The following is a 20000-nucleotide window of genomic DNA, read 5'->3' as shown; positions in this document are numbered from 1 at the left end:
CTCATAGGGTGATAATCTCAAGTTGAAGACTGAATTTCGTCAATAAATTTAGTAATTGCAATATTTTACTGTTAATTTCTAATCCTCTCTCAGTCCCCGATGGTCAGAAATACCGGTAGAGTTTATTTGTTTGAGGTAATCATGGTGTTTGTCGACTGCAACGGTCATTTACACCAGGCCGATTTTCTGCATTTTTGATTCCGTATCTGCCGACTTGTAGCACGGCCCACTTGTAAGCTTTTTGTAAGACACCGCTTACGCGGATGACACGGCGAGGAGGAGCCTACATAAGCCTTTAGCACTTAGGAGGTAGGTATTCTGAAGTCGACCTCGGTCAGTCTCGAACCCGCAACCCACTGCGCCATATCGCCACACAATTACCTACCTGTAGAGCTGGGGGACGTAATTCATAATTATGACCTCTGTTTCTTTTTATAATTACTTTACTGTACGTTCTTAATTCGTGACCTCCGGTTTGTTATATAATCAAAAGATATTGTAGTGGCTCAAACGTAGCAGACTAAAAGAAAAACTTTCGTGAGACGCACAAACAAATTGTCATGTCTTTATGTCTGACTGCATGTCTAGCAACTCAAGTTGTAAATTACTAAAGGGTCAGTGGCCATATTACCTATACACTACGACTTAAAAACATTTTCATCATGGGTAAAAAAGCATTCATTCCGTCAATGCGGCCGTTGAACTTATCAAAAGTCAAATATTCCTTTGGTTTGCTGGTCAGATAGCGTTGTAAAACGTGTTGTAACACCACTTGCACTTAATTAAGTCTGGTGATGAGCAGACTTAAATTTGAGTGCCGATCCGATCGCATTTTAGTGTGAGCATACTTTTTGACGTGAGTTCAGTAACGAAATCGTTGCTGAGTAGAGAATCGCTACTCGACACCAAAGGAATTGGTCTTTCCCCTTAATTATAAACTCCAAACTCCAAGCCATGCAAGTGAAATTTTTGAATATCAATTTTTTTGTTTGTTATAGATTGATTTTTTAATATTTTTGTTGGATTTTCCAACGACAATTGGATCCGCAAGTAGACTAGCTGAGAGCCGCATGCAGCTCTCGGACCCGCGGTTGGAAATCATTGATCGAGGGAGGATTTTCAAGTTAATTAGATCTCTCGAAAATACTCTGTAACTTATGTTGGTTTACGACATACTTTTTGAGCCCCTTCGAGCTCGCTCTTCACCTTATTGGGAAATTTGGGGTGCAGTAGTTATAGCCCTGGCAAGAATGAAAATCGTAGGTTGCGATAAATTGACCTCTTTGAAAATGGGCAATGGGTACATTATGACGTAACAAACAAATGACGCATCTTTTTTAACGGAGTTTTTTTATCTCATTTGGTCTTTTCAGCGCAATCCATATTTTGTCTTTTAACATAGCTTCTAAGATGCAAAATAAATGTAATCGTGAGTAATCGTGATTACTTTTCCAATGTAATCGTAATCGTATTCGACTACTTTCTGATTTTGCTGTAATCGTAATCGTAATCGTAATCGCGTCGTTTAGAAGTAATCGTAATCGCAATTGATTACATTCATGAAGTAATCACCCCATGTCTGTTCGTGACTCGTTCACATTTGCTGATACCATTCGTAATGTTGATCTCGAAGTTTCCCAAATCTCTATGTGTTCGTTTGATATATCTAGTTTATTCACGAACGTGCCACGCAGTTCAAGAGACTATAGAGATTTGTGCCAATGAACTTTATGGTGGTGTCGTTCAATCTCCTCCATTTTCAAGGTTTTCTTTCGTTAAATTAATGCGCTAGCTTACTTGTGATGTCGAATTTAGTTTCAATAACACCATACATAAACAGACCGATGGTGTTACAATGGGATCACCTCTTAGTCCTATACTTGCTAATATTTTCGTAGGTTATCACGAGCGAAATTTATTTCGGAACATTGATAAACCACTGATGTACCAGCGGTACGTTGATGACACTTTCGTGGTCTTTAACAAATAATCGGAATGTGATATCTTTTTGAGGCATTTAAATCAGCTTCACCCGTCGCTCAAATTTACTATGGAAATGGAGCATAACATTTCTCTTGCATTCCTTGATGTCTTCGTAAAAAACTTCAATAAGAGGTTTCTGACGTCAGTCTTTCGGGAAGCCACTTTCACTGGCCAATATTTTGCTTGGAATTCATTTTGTCCGACAAAGCGCAAAACTAATCTGATACGAACGCTTGTTCACAGGGCTCTAATGATTTGTAGTAAGTCAGAACTTGAATCTGAATTAGATTTCATACGGAAAATCTTCCAGTCTGAGGGATACCCTGATCACATTGTGAAGTCCACCATTGACAAAAAACTAATTGACTTCAGAGCCACTAAATTCATTGGACCCAGTAAATGTCCAGTCTATTCACATTTACCATGGATTGGTATAGTTTCTGGTAGATTTGAGAAGCAAATCATGTCGTCTGTTAGTCAATATTTAATGTGGGTACAACCTAGGATTGTTTTCACCACAAATCTCTCTTTTCTGCAACACTGAAGGATGCACTACCCGCCACTAAACAGAGTAGTATTATTTACAATTATACGTGCCACTGCGACAGTCGGTATGTGGGTCGTACTTCACTTCGTTTGCAACATAGAATCAACCAACATGTGCCCAAGCAGATTAGAAAACCTAACGTCAATGCTATTTCAGACAGTCAATCGCAGACCAGTAACCCTTTCATGCGCGACTATGACCAGACCATGTCATGTAGATCTGCAATAGGTCAGCACCTTCTTACGCATCCAGAGTGTGCAAAATCGTATAACAATGACAGATTTTCAATTCTTGCTCGTGAACGTAGTCTGTTCCAATTCAAGGTTCTCGAATCGACTGTAATAAAACTCGAGCAACCGATTCTTTGTCAGCAAAACGACCGACTCTATTCTCTCCGTGTATTTCATTAGTGTTGCGTCTCTGGCTATATATTATAGCTTATTTGTATTGCACTAATTGCATTTTTGCTAAACGCTCTCTTTTTGTGAATTCTCTCGTTGTTGCTGTTATACCATTCTTACGTCACACTACCTATTTCAGCTTTACATTTCGAATTGCAATCTCCGTATTATACTGACGGCCACTACCGACGAGGGTCAGTTGAAAAGCTTATAGTGAATAAATTGCGAATATGAATGTGTCGTTCGTTGCATATGTATAAGTAGTTGTTAAAATAAGTCATAAATACGGTCTCGTGGTCCGTTAAATTCTGGAAACTGAGCTATACGGTGGTGCAGAGAAATAAGTTCGTGCTGCAACATCCTTGGAGGTATCAATTCTCAACAGCATACTAATTACACCGCATCATGGGATGCAAATGATAATTTTGTTATGTAACAGCGGCTCTTAACTTTTATTTACCCCAGAAACCCGTCTCCGGAAATATCATGAATTGGCGCCCTTCCCCGTATTATAAGGACCGTGGTTAAGACGAAGAGCGACACGGAAAAGTAGTACCGAAAATTGAAAGCCCCAAAATCTCTCCATCGCAGTCTCACTCTCTTTCTGATTGGAAGAAAATATTACTTCTATTTGACAAGCGAAGAGTGAGTAAGTAATTACTTCACGAATTATTACGGAGTAGAAGTACCAGAAAATTCGATTTGCTTGAGTAAGTACTATAATTAGAAGTAAAATATTTGAATAATACGAAAAAGTGCAAGCTCTTCGTTACTGACCACTTCTGATTACTATCATTTTCAAAAGTACTCATTATGCAATTGGAACATTTTGAAGCTTCAAGTCCCTTATTCGTCGATGTGACGCATACTCTCTTTATTATTTTCTGGATCGAGACTGTATTAATAATATGACAATATGTACATATTTGCATCAACTTTATCACTTCAACGTTTCTTTGGCGGCGATTCTTCTGTAGTTGAAACGAATGATCAGGTTTCTTTCTCGCACATCACTCCATTCAGTGGGTTTTCGTTTGCGTAATTCCATATTCCGAAGTTGCCATTACCGTCATTTCTTATGAACATGACCATGTACTTGTATGACGACGTAGATCTCGGAGATGGTGGAAGCCAATGAAATTGATTCGAATGTTTTTCCATTCCTGATCGGTACAGAAGAGTTGAAGTCTGTCAAAGACATGAATACTAAGTACGATTATTTCTGAAACGCCGATCACGGTTGCGGCAAAATGGCACAGTTGCGGAGAAGTGTAAGGATTTGGATTTGGGAAATAACTTGGATTTGATGATTTTGCCGTATTTGGAATGGAGTTGGATTTACAATTATCTTTACCTGGATTTGGATTGGTATATTTTTGATACTTTTCTATTTTCATGCGACTTCTGAAAAATTCTTAGTCATGACCGGATTTGAACTTGGATTTAGACATGGGACGAAATGAATTCTGGATTTGGATATGGATTTTAAACTTTGGATTTAGATTGGATAAGGATATATAAATTTTAAATCCGTTCATCTCTGCACATTAGTAAATTACACTAGTCGACCTTGTCAACTTTATTTTTTATTTGGAACGATTAATAGAGTTTACCTTATATGACGATGCTGATTCCGAATTTGCCGTCAGAATGCACTCATCACGTCACGATTTTTCGCAATAATCGGAAAAAAAAATTTCTCAAAAACGTTTGTATTAAGGACGCTTATGCCCGTTTAGGTCCGTATATGATACGAAACACATCCTACAAAGCCCTCGACTTACTTTATTAGATTTGAGGTGTTATTATCCTAAACTAATCCCTGCAAATATTCAGGATCCTTGGTATTTCCCCCAAAAAATAGATACAGCTTCAATGAAACAGAGTCGTGAATTTTTTTTCAAATCCGCCTTCCTAATAAGGAAAAAAGGGTTTTGGTGAGTGTTCTGATTTAAGGTCCTATAAATACATCCTCTACTGTATTAACTCAAGTTAGGAAACCTTTCGTGAATGTACTTAAAACATGCACTCTCTTTGATCAGAGCCTTTAAAAACTTTTACATGAGATCCAGTTTAATATATAATGGTGGAAGTACAACATCAGATCAGGCTTTAAGAGCAGGCTCTAAAACATTTTAAAGCCTGGCGTAAGATACTCCCTCATTGGCCACAAACGTTTAATTCAATGAATTCGACTCCACCATTCACACATTAAACAAAGATACCTTGTAGTTCTAGACTAGAAAGTTGAACCAGTAGCATATTTATGAATTCAAAATCAACGGAAACTTTACACGTTTGAGTAGTTTGAGTACTATATTCCAAATTTGAAATCAAAAGTTTCATATTCTCGCAAGACCCCTTGATGCCAGTTGTACCAGCTACATGGATAGAAGCACATTAATTTGTATTGTGCGGCAAAACCGTATTTAGGCTTGGTGCACAAATAAAGAGGCGCAATTCAAAGTTCCCAATGTCTCTATGAGACCTTGAACATCGACACAATAGACAAAAGATGGTTCGGAGGCAAGCAAGCGTGTGTATTCGCTATCACGCTGCGTATACCAACAAGCAACAGTGTTATCAGTGCCAAGTATATGTTTGACTTTTAATCTGGAACATACAATGAGAGCAGAATAATTTGGCAAATTCAAATTTATGATAAAGTCATTTAGTTCAGCTTTATTCAACTTTATATATCTGCTGATAACCATCACACTCATGCTGAGAACATTCTTCAGACAAAGACTCTTCCCCGAGAGAATCTTCTTCAAATGTTGGTAAAACTTTTGAAGGCAATAGAATTGTGACATCTGGCCCTTGAGGAATCGGTCGTATTGCGCAAGTCTAATTTGATATTGAATTTTATGCTGATTTTTGACATTGAATAACAAAAGAACACATGAGCAAAAGTAACAATCTTTTCCATGTCCATTCGGCTCTCTCCAAACCAATAGCACACCAAATGCTAAAGATTTTTGTGTCCAAATTCTTCACAGCCTCTATGCTGTATTATTTTTCATTCAGTGTGCTGGGAATTTCTCTTCTTTACATCGCCTGGGCCAAGGTGGGTGTCAAGTTGGATTTCAAAGACTAGTCCACGTCGTTTCAATGCCTTCCTATCTTTTCATTGTATCGCAGTCTTGTGATGTTTTGGAAGGAAGAAAATATTAATAAATTGACAATGATATCAAAAACTAGGCCTAGAATACCTACTTCTTTACATAGTTATAAAAAGTTACTTTTACTGCTACTTGAATAGGAATTGACACCGTTACTTCTAATTCTACTTGAGTACCTAAGACAAGTACTTTGACCACCTCTGATCACGTCACAATGGTTATAGCTATGACCTAACGGCAAGGAATACGTCACAGAACAGGCTGTTTTTAGCACTGAAATGCAAAATTTTAAATCACAGATTATGAAAAATCTTGACGTGATAGGAAAAAAGCGACTTCATATTCGTAATCAGAGTACGAAAATTGACCTCATAGTCATCACTTTGATCAAAAAATAAAAATCTTGTTGACTTGTGTTATAACACTGTTATCAGTAGGATGCGAAGAGTTCGCATTGACTCTAACATCAAACCCAAGTGATGAACATCCGAACTGCTTACGAAGAGTTCGCTAGCGCTGACAAACGACGATTAACACCGTAGTCATGCTGAACTGAAATAGCCTGTAATTCATAAAATTTGTTATGACCTAATTTGACTCGACTTGAAAATGGAAGTTATCTGAAATGGCTTGCTACTCGAACACAGGGAATTGGTCCAAACGCTGAATGACCGTATAGTGTATAGAGTTGAAAATTTAACCAATTACCGAGTGTTTATATTCCATTCCCAACCATAAGTGGACGCCCGATGTACCAGCTGGCATCTTTGTGAGAGTGAAGTTGTATAACTCGGTTTGTTGTACACGATCATAAATTTCAGCCAATAGAGCTCCGTGTTTTGCGCATTCTGCAATTGCCTGTTTATAACTCATGCATATCCTGAGATGATGGAATATGAGTAGTGAAACATTTTCCAGAATGAACCATCCCTCCTCGTCTTCTGCAGTCATCTTCTGCAATGAACAGAATATTCAAGCTCGTTTTGGTAATGTCGTCACAAAGATTTATTGGTACAATCGAAAGGAATTGGATTCAGCAGCACAAGCAATATAATATATTGCATCACACTGAATCAAGCTCATTAATCAGGCTAATGGAAGACGATCCTTCATATCCCTTTATTTATATGTATTTGTGCTGACGTCAGTCAGAATCAGATCGTCACATTGACATTCCTGTCTGATATTCTTGCCGTTATAAAAATTTACTAACAAGTTGCTGCAATAGTGATATATTATAGTTACAAAATTAAAAAAAAATGGGTATCGAAACATATTTTATACCCAAAAGAGCCATATATGACTCGCGAGCCATAGGTTCCCGACCACTGCTATCTAGGCTAGTCAGTGCGAGGTCGATTCGTTCTCCTTGGCCTGTCCCCTTCTACGAGAAAAATGTGGTTATCGTCAAAGCCATGTTATGTGGTAGGGTGGAGCGGCTGAGCACATGGGAAGTTATGAATGTGCTCTCGATCAACATATTGAGACAGAAATAATTTCCAGCATTTAGAAATATTCACCTAGTTCAGTGGTCGGGAACCTTTTGGGGCCGAAGAGCCATCCATATTGACCCAATATTTTTAAATTTAAATCCCAAAGAGCAATAAATGTCAATCAACTACTACGTCACAATTAAAATTTCGTGACGTAGGCTATTCACTAATACATGGAATTCCTAGTGTGCGCCATATTTTCTCCGCGCACATGCGTAGGTGGAGCCAAACATGGTCACTATACAGCAGTAGGCCTACATGATTTGAAACCTTCAATGATTATTGATATTTTCTATTGATATTCATGAATGACTAGATTATAAACATTGTTACTCAAAACATTAGGCAATTTTCAAATTTTTTGTTTATGAATAAAGCGCGAAAGGAGAGGTAATGCATAGGTGAGGTACATACAGGCCAAGCCTCACCTGCGAAACGCAACTCATCGTAAATAGCTTAGAATTTATAATCACTGATATTAATTGAATGTAATTGTCGCACTGATTCCGAATATCTGAATATTGATTGACTTCTCCAGTATTCGGCTAACAAAACGTTACATTTTAACGTCGGTTTACTAGAAAACTACTTACCAATCAAGAACACGGATAGCTACGGCGTTTTTTTTTTAATTTAAATTTATAATTTTGACTGTCACTTCCAAGGCAGTTCATTTCTCGGCGTAGATCAAGAAAACTGCATTGTCATTCAAGCGTTGTCATGTCTGCTATTCTCTTTGATCAATCCAAAATTTTGAGGCGCGCGATGTCGCATAGATCGAATTCGCGAGGGATGTTAGTCGCCGCTGCGACTGTAATTTAAAAATTTGAGGATTTATAAAAGGAGGGTAGGAGACCCTAGCCCTGGTTACCCCAGTGTCCTGACCTCTCAAAAACATGCTTAGGCTGCCACGAGAATAATTATTCTGGACGTAATGAAAATTTCCTAACACGTTGCGGCAATTTTGATAAATTTATTACAAAATTAAAAAATTGTTGAAGATCCATATCTCATACCCAAAAGAACCATATATGGCTCGCGAGCCATATGTTTCCGACCACTGATCTAGATCATTACAAGTAGGATATTATTCTGATATATGAAATGATATTGTGGGCCGCAAACAATGTCTATGCAGGCCAGCATCACATATAGTCCTGTTTCTACAATCTAAACCCCGCGGTATAAATTCGACCCGCAGAGGATTATGTCGGACGCTGTGAAGAAATGTGAGTTTGGAAAGGCATGCGTCTCGCCATAGGAATTTTTATTTTCGTTAGGTAAGTATAAGCTGATGCGTGTGGATGATGCCAATATCTTTTGAGCAGCGATGATCTTTGCCCCACTTCACGAAAAAATAACATGCTTCAACAAATCATTAGGAACACAACGAACCGCGTAGAGCTAACACGCGAGAACCTATAACGGAACCGTTTAGTTTCATAGACAAATTTCATCAGCTCTACCGGTGAAGCAGATCAAGTATACGCAATATATGGAAGTAGCAATATTATTGACCAAAGTCAATTATAACCTCTAAAACAGTAGTTCTTAATGGGAGTCCGCGGAGTGATTTCAGAGGGTCCGCGAAACCTCTAAATTTGCAAAATGATTGATAACCTAAGTTTGAGTGCTTTAAATTAAAGAAAGCACGAGGCAGTTTAGCTTCATAACCGGTAAACATTCAGGACTGACATCATCAGAATGGTCGTCTGAGATGAGATATCCTACGTTGCAAACTAATTTCGCCTTATTACCAATATCGTACTAATACAAACATATTGCTGTTTATAAACGTTTTTTTGAGGTGAAAAATTTGAGATGGTAAGACCAATCTGGGGGACATCGAAATGTTGGCAAACTATTTCGGATTTGAAGTTGTCAGTCTCAGCAAATAAGAGAACAGTCATTAAAATATAATTTCCCAATCCTTGCGCAATGAAGGGATTTGAAACCTCACCACATCAATACATTTTCTCCTTTGATATACATAACCATTATTCCATAATAACTTCAAGATAAGATACTGCATAGAAAAAATTAGGCTAAGCGTGATATGTTATGTTTTTGAATTTTGATGAATAAATGTTGCGATCACAACAAAAGGTGTAGTTAGAAGCGTTGCGGTTACGCGTTAATATTACATTCGCCATCCCCTATATATTGGTGGAAATGGATTTTCGCCACTCGTTCATATCATATCGAAGACGCGAATTTTCCAGACACGACCAAATTTTTCAAGAAATGCCGCTGCAAAATTTGCTTCGAAATAATGAACGCCTGCCTAGTTTTACATAATATAGTATGATGTTAATTTCAAGACAAGTCAGTTTGTTGCCGTTCATCACGAGCCTACAGTTTAAATATTTGCACAAGACAGATGACGGTTGCACGGTAATTGAGTTAAATTTTAGCCAAAATATGTGGTAGTCCGAGGGTCTCCGTGACGGTAGAAAAGAGTCCTCGAAAACAAAAAGGTTGAGAACCACTGATTTAAAAATCTTGGCGGTTACTACGACTGAAACATAAATGGGCTACACACTGAATTCTCATAGCATTAGCGATTTTGAAGTGTTACGAAGTGCCGTAGCAAGATCGGATTAGGATTTAAGGCGGTCTAAAAATGTACGGTTTATATCCATAACTTTTTCCGCTGCACTTGTATAAAATTCTAACGTATTACACTTCGTAACAAAATCGGATGAATTTATTGTTCATCTTATCATTTTTATAGTTTTTGACGCATTCGTACAGGCTTGTAATGACTTGATTCATGACTCGACTCGAGTCACGATTTTTTGGTGACTCGATTTGATTCGAGTCGTTTTTCATAAAATAGAGAAAATGACCCGACTCGACCTGTACTCGAGTTATTTCGCATGACTAGGCCAAGTCATATGTCTCAAGACTAGGGCAGCCACGAAGGCATTGCAAAGTAACTGTGGGCTGAACATGACCTGAACTGGAAAAAGAACAGTGAACATGATGATTTGGACTCTGGATTGATTTCAACGCTGTGACTCGGACTCGACACTCTGCTTCCCAACTTGGATTAGGATTTCAGTCGGTGGTGAATTGAAAATGACTGGATTTAACTCAAGTCAAAAGCAAAAAAGTGATATTGACCTGTGACTTGATTACAACCAGAGCTGTGAAGTCGGTAAATTTTATCACCGACTCCAACTTCGACTCCTACAGTACTACAACTTTACTTCGCAAATTATATGCCACAGTGCTGGTTTAATGACTTTCATATAAACATTAAACATAAGCAAACATACTATTCACGATCACGCATGCCAAACTGGTCCATTGTGGCACAGCTTGAAATACTCACTGTACAATTAACATGGAAGTATTTATTTCGAAATATCCGTCTTTTTTCATATGTAATAACTTATTATAACTTAGACAAGCCACAAGATATTCTGATATGTATGAATCTTTCAAATTTGATACATACCCAATACTGTATGTTTAAAATGTGGATAAAAATATATAATCGACGTGTAACTCTCGTGTATGTGTCAGCAACTATAATACAGAGATACACAAATTTTCTCACTACACTACACACTATATACTCATCCCAAGTGAAGCCGGACCGATTATCGGTTCGCCGATAATATCGAGTCGATATCAAACTCTGAATGAATTATCGGTATCAGGTACAGGTGAAAAATCGTCGACAATTTTCGTGACGTCACAATACGGTAGTAGGAAGTCAAAAAAATATAATCCTTGACCACTAGACTGAGAATATTGCTGTATTTCATATAGCTTACACTTTCAAGGTGTTCAGATGCAGCCTTTCTAGTTTATGTCATGTTCGAGTATAACAATGGATGTAAAGCTGTTGAAATATATATACTCTGTAGTTTTGAAAATGCGCCTTTTGAGACAGATTCCATCTTATTTGGATATCGGTTGAATATATCGGTGTTATCGGTGGAGGCGTTAGATAGCCTATCGGTTTTATCGGCATTGGAAAAAAATCCGAGATCGGTCGGGCACAAATCCAGGGCTGTGGAGTCAGTAAATTTTAGCACCGAATCCGACTCCGACTCCACACATTTTCAATTGACCGACTCCGACTCCGGCTCTTGAGTCTTTAAACGTTCCGACTCCGATTCCAACCCCGACTCCAACAGTATTAGCAATTCATTTCGAAAATTATATGCCACAATATTGGTTAAATGATTATCATATAACCATTAAACATATGCAAAAATATGATTAACGATGGCATGCAAAATTGTTTTTAAATTGCCTTTCTAAATTTCCCTCATTTTTTCACATTTTATCAGTTTTCATAACATGGACTCGCTAATAACCTAATATGTATGAATCATTCGAACACGACATAAATCCCATAGGCTACTGTATAACTAAAATATAGTTAAAACAATCGAATTGTTGCTCTTGTGTATGAGTCAGCAACTAATACAGAGATACATCTTACTAATTTTATCATTATACACTGTACTGATTACAAGCACACACACACACACTCACTACTAATAGACATTGGTCATAAACGATATTTAGGAAGTAGTAAAATAGCATATGTCTAGTCTACATGCACTTAGACAAGTATTCAAGGACTAGGACTTGCAGTCTTTCTTAATCATTTGTTCGACCCAAGCAGCTAAGCCACACTACAAATATTTTTAATTTTGTCAAGTGGGAAGGAGCGTTTGGTTATATTTACATCAATTTTACAACCAAACGATATATTTGCTCTGTCACAATATCAAGGTATAATTCCAAAAATTGCATTAATTTGTAACTGCATCGCGAAGATGCATTCTGCTTCTTTCTTCCTCTATGCAACTGAATTGTATTTTGCAAATAATGTTCAATTCTAATTATGTTAGGAGTGGCCAACCTTTTCGGCGAAAGGGTGATTTACGAACCATTGCGCGGGCAACTTGAATGTTGATAACCTTGTTTTTAGTCGCCCGAATAGAACGAACCGAATTCGATAACATTGAAAACAAAACTTATATAACTATGTTTTAAAATTGATAAAAATCATGTCATGAAAACTCAGTGTGTAACTGTGCAGTGTGCACTGTGCAGTCATGCCCTGGTCGCGTGAAGCACGAAATTTTTTCAACGGTAATGAATGAATCCGATCAATAAATATATTACTTGCACATATTGGGGGTCGTCCCTGTATAGCAATGGGCTCATTTGGCTAGGACATGGGTATTTGGCGTTTTAGACATAGCAATATCGACGGTTTCGGTGAACATGGCTCTGTCATTTTGCGCAAATGATTCATCACCGACGATCTCGCTTCGAGCGCACAAGCGAAGTCCCGTGTTGAACGACACGTAATCTCCTAGTGAGTATAGTTAGACTCAATTCTGTAAATTACGCGTATTTATAATTTCTAGGAGGGTTTCCAATGCAAAATGCAAGAAATGTGACAATAAATCATGCGAAGTGCTAAGATAAATTTCAAGTCAAATAAATCTGCTACAGAATATTCTACTTCATGGTCATATACGAAGACCTGTGCTGAATGTGGCTGGCCCCGGTCACACCTATGCGTCGACACTGGTGTTTTGATCATCATCAAATTTCGCGGTCAGGCTAATCAAATTTTGGTTGGCCGTGCAATTTAACCAGATGTTATATCTAGTTTTGAGAATTACCTCGCAGGCAACACACAACCTTCTCGCGGGCCATATTTGGCCTGTGGGGCACTGTCTGGCCACCCCTGATCTGCATCGTTACTAATAACAGTGATTGATAGTACATAAAAATCCTGATATAGTTATTATTAGTAATTTAAAAGATATCGTTAAAAAGAAATTGTTTACATGATAAAGAAGTTGGAGTCGGAGTCATTTTTACCAATTCCAACTCAGACTCCATCAAGCGAAAATTAGCCAAACTCCGACTCCACAGCCCTGCTCTAATCACAAGCACATACTACTAATATATAGGGCTGGGCATCATCGAGTACCTGAGTGATTCGATTCTGAATCATGTTATATGCTTCGAGTCAATTCTAGTAATCGAGTATCACCCATTATGACGTCATAACAGAATGCATAACGTCAAAGTTCAAATATGTACCGTTTATGCCACCACAAAGAATCTAATGACTGTTATCCAACTCATAAATGATACTTTGGTATTTTTCCGACTATACCGATTTCATTTCACTTGATTACAATGTTGTGGGATAACCATGACTTCGGAAATGTGCTACGAAATCTCCATAGCTTTTTACTATGTTTCGTATGCTACGATACCGCCAATCAAGGTTTCAATGCTTCAGTGAAAAATCGTCTTTTACTGCTCGACTCGAATTACTAAAATCAACAGTCGATTCAGATTCGAGTATTCTAATCAATATGCCCAAGCCTACTAATAAACGCTGGTCGGAAACAAAATTTAAAGAGTAGTCAAATAGTATATGTCTACATGCACTTAGTCATGCATTCACGGGCCAGGACTATGCTACCACTCTTTCTTGTACATTTGCTCGACCCAAGAGGCTGAGCTACTAACCAGAATAATGTTTAAATTTGTCAAGTGGAAAGAAACGTTTAGTTATATTTGCATCAGTTTTACAAGTAATGTTAACACTTACAAAACCAAACGACTTATTTACTATTTCACCGTATCATGGCATAATTCAAAAAATTGAACCAATCTATGATTCATCGGGAAATTTACGTTGGTCATGAAGATGCATCTCGCATCTCCACCTCTACTCCAGTTGATTTAGTAGTCATAGAAACCAATAACAAAAAAAACGTCCCGTATTGTCAGTCGCAGAGGCGAATTCGGGATGAGTACACCGGGCTCGAACCAGATAATATAAGCCCATACCCGATGGTAGTCATAACTAGGGCTTCGGAGCAGCCGTAAATTTTAAACTGCTCCAGCTCCGGCAACTATGGTTCGGTTGTAGTTGTCGCAAGGAACCATCATTTCGTGGGGTTATCCAAAGTCCTGTGGCGTGTTAATCATTTCGTGTCATCTGTCGATGACGTCATATCCGTACGAGAACGCAATTTACTCAATGCCATCGCATGTACACATGGTATAGCATTAAACAGTTACGTGACGGTTTAATACCAGTCATGCGCTCGTTAATGTCAAGCCACACAGTGCAATTTAATCTTTAAATGATGTGATTTGTTTAAATGTAACTGCAGAAATTAGCGTATTTCAAGACCTTATCAGCAGAAATCCACTTTTTATCAGGTATACCCAATCGCCGGAAATTCGATATTGGTGCGCTCGTTACCATGCAGCCGTCCGTCGTCGACCAAGAGTAGTGGAATATAAAAGGTTCACAGGTGGTTAAGTAGTCAAGAAAGCTACTACGAAAATTATGGGCTTTACTCAATATTTATGAAAATATAATGTTGAAACTCCATGAAAACAACCCCAAATTTCCTCAGGCTATCATCCTGATTGGGGGATTAAACTACTTCTGCTTGAAAAACTGAAAATAGCGTAAAGTAAGTAAGTAGATCACAAAATATTAGGAAGTAGAAGTAGAAGTAGCGGGAAATTAGATCTACTTGAGTAAGTACCCAAGTAGCGGAAAACTACTTGAGTACTTCAGAAATAGTAGAAGTACTTCGTTACTTACCACCTTTGAAAAGGTTCCCCTTCAAACGAATCGAATAAACTCAGAATTAGTGCCCCTGAGAATCTAGTGTTGCATCAATATTTGAGAACTTAATTCAACCCCGTGCACAGTACAAGTCAGTAAACAATGAAACAGCAAGCTCGGAGATGACATTGCGAATACGAGTGTATCAAGAAGAATACACAAAATTGATGTTTACAAATTGGAAAGCGCGCAATCAATCAATAATTGCCTCTTATATTCAACTCCAAGGGCGGGTTACGGACATCGTATTGACCAAATCGTGTCGCGACAATTGTATGCGGATTATAATAGCGATCTGGGCTGCTTCGATTCATTTCCCTATTTACGTTCGCAAATCGCTACTGGAGTAATCGATCATGCGTTGGAATAAATTTAAATTATTATGCAAAAACGCTACACACTGTCCAATTTGGCGCAACGATTAAAAGAATATCAACGAACAACGTGCATTTGCTCGTCCGATTCACAAAGGAGACAATATTTCTCGGCGTGTAGCATGCGCGCCACCAAATCAACATGTACATCAAGGTCATGTTTATATCCATGTCGTCGCTGATATATTGGTCTCATTACTAATTAGGTAAATTGCTCAGCTCACATAAGCATCAATCCCGTTTTGTGATATGCAGGATATTTTCATTATTTTTCGAACCACACAATTGACCATCGGTGTTGTTCTGATGACGAAATTGAGGGTACACCTATAATGCAGTACGGCAAATTCAGCCTAACCCGGTTTGGCGCCTATTCATGAACATAGTTACTGGTTAGGTAAAAAAGGTGGTGCCAACGAGGCAACAATTCTCAATTTAGTGAACAATTATCGTAAAATTATTTGAATTCGGCCATCTGTAAGAGCGTAGCATCTTATGAAATATATCGGAGCCGGAGCTACTGTTCATACGGCCGGCACCGGCTCCACTTGAATTTTAGGTATAGCTCCGGCTCCACAAAAAATGCACGTATCCAGGGCTTCGGCCCCTTGCTCCCGCGCCGGATCCAACGCCCTGGTTATAGCAACCTTGATTTGATCCATAATATACCATATATAATTATTATAATGTAAATTAGTCGAGTGGACCTCGGGGGCGATTGAAGCTATTTCCAATAGTGAAGTCCCAACCCGAAAAGACCGACCAAACTTTGAACTCTTACCCCTTGTCTTTGCCACCATCCTTAAAATATGTGGTGGGGAGGGGCGACCCAGGCAATTTTCGAAAATGGCCGCTGCGGGAAGAAAGGTTAAGAATCACTGGTCTAGCAGTGGTTCTCAACCGCCGGTCCGCGACGACATTCCTGCCGGTCCGCCAGGTATATTACAATTTGATACTTTCATTTCAAGATGCAATGTTGATGGCTTGTCCATTGATAAAATAAATAAAAAACCAAATTTTAAACTGATTCATAACTTCGTGAGGTAACATTAGGGCTGGAAACATTTTCGATTTGACTTAAAGTTTAAGACGTTTCATTTCACGACATGCGAGCGACAAGTACAGAACAGATACGAGCTCCCTCATCGCTAAGCGCAGTTTGATCATAGGTTTACGATTCATTCATTTTGTGCAGGACCGTAACTGGGGCACCCCAAACCGTCCAATTGGAAAGGAGCCGAGCTTAAAAAGGGCCGGAAATTATTTTGCAAATGAGCATAAATCATAGCGTATTCATTTGAAACGTTTTCTAACATTTTTCATTTTCTTTTCGCGCTTTGCACGATTTAGTGTCCCTAAATTTCTTGCTTATTAGGGGCCCTTCTCCGAGAAATACGCATGATTTGTGGGCATTGCGGCGTCAACCATTACCAGGCCACGACGTACCAACACATATTGAAGTTTAGGCTAACATGGGACTCCGAAATGTGGGTCAGAAATTCGGTCGCGAGAAAACCGCTTCAGTCGTGAATGATAGAAAATTTTCGCTATAGGCGCGACAGGCTATGTAAACTCTCTGCTTACGCTGAGTAGAATGGATGTGATCACAAGTACACGTGAAAACATCCACCCAACTGGTGCGAACTGGTGGGTCTGGGCACGAAGCCCCCGGAGGTTTGGCTTATCGCCCTGTTGGGGCCCCAAGACCAACGTTTTTGGGGGTGGGATGACGAAGTGATTTTTCGGCCCGGATTCGTGAATGGCCGGTATAGCTGCTGTAATGTGTTTTCAGTTGCCAGAGTAGCCTGAGTCTGGTGGCAGTGGGCAATGAGCAAGGTAGCACGACAAGGTGCTTGGTTCGACTCCGATACGCTTCATCTTTCGATATTGTAAAAGAGAAGAATATTATTGGAGTTGGCGTGATCGGTTAAACCCACGGCCTTCGGCGCGACAGACTGTAAACGAAGCTCGGCGGTAGCACGTTTGTCTGGACAAGGCAATTTTACCTCGACTCGGCAGACTCACTACCATAAAATCACATGGATGGCATCATGAATATAATTAAATACGATCAAAACCCTCTGAATGTTCCTCTCTACCACCATATATTCCCAAAAAACGGTTGCATACTTTACATTTTGGGTTCATTTCAATTTTGAAAGTTCACCGGTCCGCCAGACATTTTTTGAAATTTTACCAGTCCGCGAGGCGAAAAAGGTTGAGAACCACGGCTAGACTATAGTATAGCACAGTTATGGACAAGAATAAGATTTTGAGTTTTTCAAGTCGATTTTATACATGTGCATTGGGCACTGAGCAGCTAATCAAATTAGTTTAAATGGAGTTTTATATCAGTGTGCTTGCGATTAATTCGGTTCTTATGACTCGAATATCACGATGTTATAAAACGCGGCGATGTATTAATATGCTATCATAGTCGTCATTTCGGGGCATCCACTGAGTTGAATAATGATTTTCGTCAAATCGAGATGCATTAATCATCGGTTGATTTTGAGCGAGTTGGAAGTGTTCAATCTTCAATCTTCAATCTTCGATGTCATGACATTATGTGACAACAAATCATTCTCGTGGACATGGTGGCATATGATCCTGAAATAACTGCTATGTAAAGTCACTCTATATGTACAGTACACAAAACATCGACATATTTAGGCTACCAGTAAGGCCAGTACATTTTATGAGCATGATGACTTGATATAATTGCCGCGAAAGCATGATTTTAATTAATACTCAAAATGTTTCATGAATTTGGATTAAGAAGACGATAGTCAAACAACAGTTGTTCGAATTTTAACCTGCTGCGGCTGCTTCAGCTGCTGCTGCTGCTGTTGCTTCTTTCCTTTGCAGTTCGATGATCGTTGGCTTCAATTCTTCCCATTCTAAAATTCCCATTGTACAATTGATAATCGTATGCATTAGATCAGTGGTTCTTAACCTTTTTTCTTCCAGCGCCCCCTTTCAAAAATTATCGTGCTCCAGCGCCCCCCTCCCAACTTCATATTGTAAGGAATGTAATAAAGACAATGAGTAAGAGGGAGGGCCGTAACAGCACTTCGTTAACCCCCCTAAAAACGATTGCCTTGCGCACCCATAGCGTGATAAACCGAACTTCTGCGGTCTTCGCATGAACCGCATATCGTGATTTTGATGGTCAGCAAAGTTTGTGTGGCCTGGTCGCCCTAGGTACCAAAATTTTCCATAATGCATGAATGAATAGGTGGTAATTACATATATAAGTCGCTATAAACTTTTTACCTCTCAGCCCACGTAATCAGATTTACCAGTAGCACTGAGTGAGTTGTTGTATAGAAAAATAAAGGGCACGTAATTAATAATTAAACATATTCGGGCGTGCCCGCAAGTACAATTATTCGTTACCAGGGCCGTAACAGCACTTCGTCAGCCCCCCCCAAACAAAAAACGTTGGTCCTGGGCCCCCATCGGGTGATAAACCAAACTTCCGGGGGACTTCACTCCCAGACCCCCATTAGGCTGTCCGCTATTTGCTGATAGCCTATTAATTATCTACATTGGGTGTCCATTTACTGAGGCAGCTATTCTCGCCTATTCGCGCGAAGTGCTAAAAATTTCACTAATTAATGATTGAATTGGTCAATATCATCGGGAATTGCATGTAAATTGAGATCAATTTTTATCCTCTCTATGCTCACGTAAACACATTTACCGGTAGAGCTGAGTGAGGTGCAATGTTCCCTCTAAGCTGCGCACGTGCGCAGTGCTGACACGGTCTGTGCACACAGAAAATCTACGTTGCGCACAACAAATCCGGAGTTATTACCTTTTTTTTAGTCGTTACGCACTGTTGTCCAAGGGTCAGCGCAGTGAGTTGTTGAGTGTGCGCAGACTCATCAAAACTTAAAGCGAACATTGTGGGGTTTCTTGGAAACTGTAGGGCCCGTTACTAATAATTTAATATATTCGGGCGGGCGAACCCGTTGGTGTGACTTCGTTGCATGATGTTATTTCGTGACCCCCTGTCTGCAATATCAAAAAATATAGAATCGCTCAACGGGGATATCGCCTAACAGGAATATCCCTGTCGCCCAATCGTACTAGACTAAAAGACGCACACGATTTCAGATTGGTATTTCTTCACAGACATATAATTTTTCCCTGCCAGATGGAATTCGTCTTCTGGGGTTCAGATTGCCAAGACAGGAACATTCGGTGTCATTCATTTAGGCGCCCATGGACAATTAAACCTATGTGTATTTTGAAGGCTATATGTAACGAAGTTTTCGGTGTTAATTTGCTCTGAATACTCATTAAGGATATGTCCTATCACCACATCATCTACTGCGAAGCCATTTTTCTCCAGCGCCCCCCATACCGCCCCCTGAGCCCCCCATATCGCCCCCTGAGCGTTTCCGCCCCCCTTCAAGATCGCCAG

At 39.2% G+C, this 20000-nt stretch overlaps 1 protein-coding gene across 2 annotated transcripts in view; it reads right to left on the bottom strand.

Moving 5' to 3' along the window:
• Positions 1-3705: 3705 nt before the first annotated feature.
• LOC145446946 (uncharacterized) overlaps positions 3706-20000 on the bottom strand; it is a 156931-nt gene continuing 140636 nt past the window's right edge. The window contains exons 4-6 of one of the 2 annotated variants that reach the window (XR_013917399.1): positions 18385-18468; positions 6762-7007; positions 3996-4119 (exon numbers count right to left, since the gene is read on the bottom strand). Coding sequence is in view for 1 of the 2 variants with exons in the window: in XM_080325346.1 (XP_080181472.1) it covers positions 3922-4119 (198 nt within the window). In the remaining variant the exon portion in view is untranslated. Of the gene's footprint in view, positions 4120-6761; positions 7008-18384; positions 18469-20000 lie in introns of both variants that reach the window. The other variant, XM_080325346.1, reaches the window with a different exon arrangement.

Source organism: Botryllus schlosseri, chromosome 9, assembly GCF_051294905.1.
Source record: "Botryllus schlosseri isolate E-star chromosome 9, Bs_hap1, whole genome shotgun sequence".
Lineage (NCBI taxonomy): Eukaryota > Metazoa > Chordata > Ascidiacea > Stolidobranchia > Styelidae > Botryllus > Botryllus schlosseri.
This window is presented reverse-complemented; position numbering and strand designations above follow the sequence as displayed.